Consider the following 5,835-nt stretch of genomic DNA (forward strand, 5'->3'; position numbering starts at 1 on the left):
GGATGCCAGCTTATGGGCTGCAGTGTTGATTTTCTTTGGCACATAGCTGAAAGTGCTGTTGCTATTTAGGTTGGCCAGCTTGTAAGTATCATCACCTCGCCTACGATGATTCATCACCTCCCCTCAGGGTCAGCCCAGTGTGAATGTTTGCCATATATATTGGTCTTGCTGAATTCACATGAATCGGCATCGAATGGATGCGACTGGAAATGTGAAATTTGTCATCTGGCCAGACTGGATGACATATCAGAGACCCGGTTCATTGGAAGTAGGTAACGCTTGTCACTTCTCATATCAGAGAACAGATGGGCCCTTTCATCATTAACGCCCAACTTGGCCATAAATGAACATATGATTGAGGTCATCAAGTACTCCTCTAGAAGACGAGTTATTTTAACTATAAGCATGACACGGCAATATCTGTATAGCCGTTTTGGTTGAAAATAGGTACTCTCCTAGTAATTTGTACTGGAGAAATATCAAGGGCATTGTTGGTAAACAAGGGGGAAATAAAAACATGGGTAATAATATTCAAAAGAGTGGGAACAAAATAAATAAATAAAATAACAAGACCATCTCCTTTGACACCTTTCCATTTGAGTTCACTTGAAAGAATTCTTCTCAAAACAAAGACTTTTGACTCATCATTTAATAACTTTAAAATAATATATTGGCTGCTTATTTTCTTTCCAAAACCAAAAATATCACTCTCCTACTTTTCAACATCCTTCTCAAATATTTCTATTTTAGTTTTGATTTATGCATGTTGAGGTAGGGTTTATAAACTAGAACTAAAAGACTCAGTAAAGAATTGCTTGGCTCTTCCCTCTTAGACTGAGCCCACTTCGGCTCACCAACACTTTTAAACTATATATCTCTCCCAAGACTCTCTCATTTGTTCAAATCATTCTAGACCTTTTCTTCTGGTATCACTCTCCTATGTATGTATAAATAAAAAATATAGTATCACTTAATAGACTTGGTGATGAAGATGACTGAGAACCACATATAAATAGAGCTAAATTCAAAATACCCAATAAAGAATAAGTACTTAGTAAGGGTTTAAGGTTGTGTGGTGTGTGGTATGGACTCGGTCTTCTACTTAGATGAAGAAGTCCGTACTCGTTTTCTACAAAACTTGGCACAATCTCTTGGTTGCACTTATCTTTGTTTATGGTCTTATTATCCTCTTCCTGCAAAGTAAGTTTGTTTCCTTCGTCTGATCTGATCTCTTTACACGTAAAACTTATGATGATTGATTTATCTTGAGCTTATGTTTTGTATTCTTGATCTTGTTATAGTACTGAATGATATGATCTTTAATGGTGTATGATCAATAGCTATCTATTCTCAACAAATGGACTTCTCAACTATAATGCAATAGTACACCAGCCAGCTAGTTCTTCATCAGCATCAATACCATCTCAAGCTATAATTCAAACCCTTTTCGACGCTTACCGTAGCACGCCGCACATCATACAAAACGGGTACGTATATGATTTACCAATCTCAAACTAAGAACACTTTCCTTCTGTTCTAGTGTATACTGTAATGGTGATTTTATGTGGTTATAATGTTCAATGTATCTTTATTAGATTGGTTCCGGGGCTTGCTTTCCTAGAAGGTATACCATATTTAGAATTCAAGGAATCGGAGCTTCTTAATCGAGCTTCAACCGACATCCAGCGACAGTTTTATCAGGTAACGGACAATGAGCTACTAATAACATATTTGTATAATAGTAGTATTAATTAACATTGATCAGTTACTAATAAAATGATTTTCTTGGTTTTGATTCTCGCAGGAAGCGCGGATTAAGGTCTGTGTTTCATAACTATTTGCTTAAATACATTGATGAGCATGTTATATTCAACCTTCTTCATGTGCTCAACACAATCCTTGCTGAAAGCATTTTATTTGACAACGTACAGTTGGCCGCATTCGTAAGTTGCAAAAGTTGTGAAATGGAAATCGGAATGTCCAGTTTAGACCAGGTGAATGACAATCAAAATTTTATGTAACAAGTTTTTTTTTCCTTAAAAGAAGCACACTTGCATCATTTTGTTGTTTGTTGAGGTCATAATCTTAATATATCTTTGTAAATGATCCTTTTGAATAGTCGAAAAACATTGAAATGGAGATGATGAATTGGTTTCCGGATGACTTCATCCCGCAGCAGTCTAAACTTCTAAGAAATCAGCAAGTACAACTTCCTCAACGAATCGATCAAAGTTGGCCTTCGTCATCGTCTTCTTCATTAAAATCACTAGTGAGCAGTCCTGAGTACTCACCTCTTCTGTTTAGTGCACCCACTGCTTTTCCCCCTCAAGAATTCATTAAAGAAGTCATTACATCTGATCATCAAACAAGTAAACCTAATCTGGTGGCAGCTCAATCCATCGATCAACAGATAGAGCATGCTTATAACATACTTGGAAATGTTCAATTTCCAAACCCAGAGAACGTTGATGCAGCACTGACCAAAGCCATGCTAGCCGTTTTGTCATCAACACCAGCATCATCTTCTTTACCTCATCAACACCGACACCAACAAACTCAAGCTTGTAGTAATCACTTAAGTCAAGAAGTGGGAGCTTTCAAAAGATATAAACCCGAAGACAATCTACTGGCACTTGCCAATAATAAGTTGAAAACCAACTACGGAGGACAAAATATGCTTAAGCGAGCAATTATCTTTTACAAAAACATGCATATGAGAAAAAGGATAATGGAGGAACCACTCGCACAAGGATATCGTCCAACCAGTTCACAATTGCACCATAAAATGTCAGAACGTAAACGACGAGAGAAACTTAACGATAGCTTTCTCGCGTTGAAATCACTTTTACCACCAGGTTCCAAGGTATGTAATGTACTATGTAGTGCAATTTACATAGTAGTACGTAATAGTATGTGAAAATGTATATATGCGGTCTTATTAATTCGTTAAATTTTGAATTCAACTTTTGATTCGGCAGAAAGATAAGGTATCATTGCTGTCAATTACAAGAGATTACTTAGTTACTCTTAAAGATGAAATCAAAGAGCTGAAACGAAGAAATCGTTTCCTTGAGACACAACTTGCACCAACAGAGCTTACACTCATAACAAGCGGTAATGATCCAGAAATGGGTGCAGCTAGCACTTCTTCGGATATTACGGTTGAAATTCAGTTAACCGAAACTTCTGAACCATCCATACCATCAGAAGAACGAGAAGTTGATTTGCAAGTTAATGTGAAATCAAGACATTGTGATTTTATGAGTCTGATTAGACGTTTGCTTGAGTTCTTAAACCAAGTTGATGGTGTAATCTTGGAGTTCATGGAAGGAAATACTACACCATCACAAGTGCCAAATTCTTCCTATGCAGTGGTCTTTAGACTGAAAATCAAGGTACTATTTGTTTTATTACATTGAATATGGTGTAGTTTAGTCTATTTTTTCAAAACATGATAGCTAGTTTGTTTTATTTTTAAGACTTGTGTTTCTTCAAGTTGATTGCTAAAATAAATATACTAAATCCGATGATAATAAGAGCATTTCTGATAGAGTGTGAAAATATTATTTTTTCGTGACACATGATTTTAGACCTCATTTAGCACAAATTCATCTCCCGTAATTATGTTTTACAAATTAGGAGAAATGAAATACTAAATTACACTTTCATTTATCTCTTTGTCAAATTTTTTATTCTTTAAAGTAAAATAATTGGCTAAAATTCTATCATATAAGATATTCTAAGGGTTAAATCCTATACCGTTGGCGATGATTATTAGCTACGGAGTCTTATATTTATTACATGCTTAAACACTCATAAATAAGTCTTAATAAGACTTCATGTAGGGCTTTGTGTACCCATTAATGAAGATGCTCCGATATTTCTACGTAGGAATTTTTATAACCATGTTGAGATATTCTAATAAATTTGAATTTTTACTGGCACTTGAAGGTTCACACTTTTTTTTTACTAAAAGTGTTTAAGAATGTAGCTAAGCTGAACTATTCAGAAGAAAACTATTTATCTTATTAGTCTTCAAAATCATTACAATTCGTTATTTTTCGACAAAATCAAATATAAGTTCGGGGGAAAGATCTTTAGAGTTATCTAAGGACTTGTTCCATCCTAAACTTCTAAAAGAACTTTTTATATTTTGTTTTAAAAGTCATCACACTTCATTGCTTCCGATATCAATTATTACTATTGATAATTTTAGTTTACACCAATGCCATTTAATATCGTATTTTAAAGTATTTAAGTTTAGTCTGAATGATTTAAAAGAATGTTTTTTTTTTCTAATCTTATTTTTTTGGAGTATTGGAATCACTACCGTTCATTACTCTTAAGTCTTCCAGCTTAAACTTATATATGTAGAAAAACTGGCTTAAAGGATTGAAAATCCATAGTGTTAATTTTATATTAAGCCATCACTTTTTACCTAATTAAATTGTACGTGTACTATACTTTCAGGCTTGCCAGCAGCATGTATTTGAAGAGTCGGCCTTCAAAGAAGCTATTAGAAGAATTATCGGTGATGCAGCAAAGTGACTTGTGGAGCTTAGCTCTTTTTGTCTCACTTGAAGAGCCACTCAGAGCAGAGATAGGAAGAATAGATAAACAATATTGTATTCCCAATAGTGACGCTATTACGTACCACCAATACGTTACCTACATATTTTATATCTTTGATCACCACCACATGTCCATTTTGTCATCTTAATTTGACTGCTCTTGAATTGATTCTTGATTCTTGGTCTTTCCTTGTTTGCTCTTGTTTCTAGTTGGAGGAAGTTAATTAAAACCATAACCTTAAGAAACCCAAGCAACCAACCAATGAAATCTCACTAGACAAGGCAGTACAAGAAGTTAAATGGAGGAGTTCAAAGATGGATGGCCTAGTTGGTTGCTATGACTATTTCCTTTAATATACATGTATTTGTCATTCAAACAGTACCAGTTAAAAGATTGCTCTTTGTTACCTACCATATATATTGTTGTTTGTACGTTGGGTGATACTTGATTAATTCAAAAATTTCAAGATTTGGTCCACCAATTATGAAATAGTGCTACTATAATCCTTTTTTGTGTCCTGCTTACGTTGCCACGTCATCTTCAATGGTCCAAGTAATTTTTATTTTTAGTCTTGTTGAGGTATATTTGGAGGACTAGTCTACGCCCATGGTCGTCAGAGTTGACTGATAATGCTATACTATGGGAATTAAGTGTTGTCTTAGAAGATCTCATCAGTTGGATAATATTCAAGTATTTGACAGATCTAGTCTTGGTATGTATCGTTCCTCGGCCGGTTATAGATCGTGAAAGATTCATAACAGCTTATAATACTTGCAAATGGTAATCACGAGCATCCAAAGTTTACCATAAGCTATTTTACTACAATTTTCTCTATTACAGTATTCTCTATTACAGTATTTTAGTTCTATTACAGTATTTTAGTTTTATCATTATTTTCTTTTGAGAAAGTTGGGGGTTTTACTTTGCATTGCGACCAACGAAAACTTCTAGATATCCGAAATTTTCAACTAGGTAACGACTTAATGTGCGGGCAGTTCGAATATGGATGGAAGGAAGGAAAGAGGAAATTGACACTAATAACTAGAAAAAGGCCAACACTAGATCTTCAACTGAAATCGTATCTTGCTAGCTCCCCTACCCTCTTTTTACACACAAGTTTGGCGGCTTTAAGGAAAAAAATATCCACGTAACATGATGAAAGTATCTAGATAACTAGGCTGGTATATAACTCGATCAAACTCTGTAGCAACAAAATATAATAAGCAAAGCTTCCACGAAGTTTAACGAGTTTTTAAACCTACT

The 5,835-nt window shown here is 34.7% G+C and overlaps 1 protein-coding gene across 1 annotated transcript; it reads left to right on the top strand.

Moving 5' to 3' along the window:
* The first annotated feature begins 1,075 nt into the window (after positions 1 to 1,075).
* Positions 1,076 to 4,665, top strand: LOC113352888 (putative transcription factor bHLH041). The gene is made up of 8 exons (XM_026596645.1): positions 1,076 to 1,200; positions 1,341 to 1,487; positions 1,596 to 1,701; positions 1,805 to 1,819; positions 1,932 to 1,994; positions 2,120 to 2,863; positions 2,979 to 3,395; positions 4,471 to 4,665. Exons 1-8 carry the CDS (start codon positions 1,085 to 1,087, stop codon positions 4,546 to 4,548), a joined length of 1,686 nt encoding a protein of 561 aa, XP_026452430.1. The 5' UTR covers positions 1,076 to 1,084; the 3' UTR covers positions 4,549 to 4,665.
* Positions 4,666 to 5,835: the final 1,170 nt, after the last annotated feature.

This window comes from Papaver somniferum, chromosome 2 (assembly GCF_003573695.1).
Source record: "Papaver somniferum cultivar HN1 chromosome 2, ASM357369v1, whole genome shotgun sequence".
In the NCBI taxonomy this organism is placed as follows: domain Eukaryota; kingdom Viridiplantae; phylum Streptophyta; class Magnoliopsida; order Ranunculales; family Papaveraceae; genus Papaver; species Papaver somniferum.

Excerpts from the sequence above, each read along its gene's own strand:
- LOC113352888 (XM_026596645.1), top strand. The coding sequence starts at position 1,085 with ATGGACTCGGTCTTCTACTTAGATGAAGAAGTCCGTACTCGTTTTCTA. Across the intron at positions 1,201-1,340 it reads TATTATCCTCTTCCTGCAAA|CTATCTATTCTCAACAAATG; the intron begins GTAAGTTTGTTT and ends TATGATCAATAG. Across the intron at positions 1,488-1,595 it reads CCGCACATCATACAAAACGG|ATTGGTTCCGGGGCTTGCTT; the intron begins GTACGTATATGA and ends TATCTTTATTAG.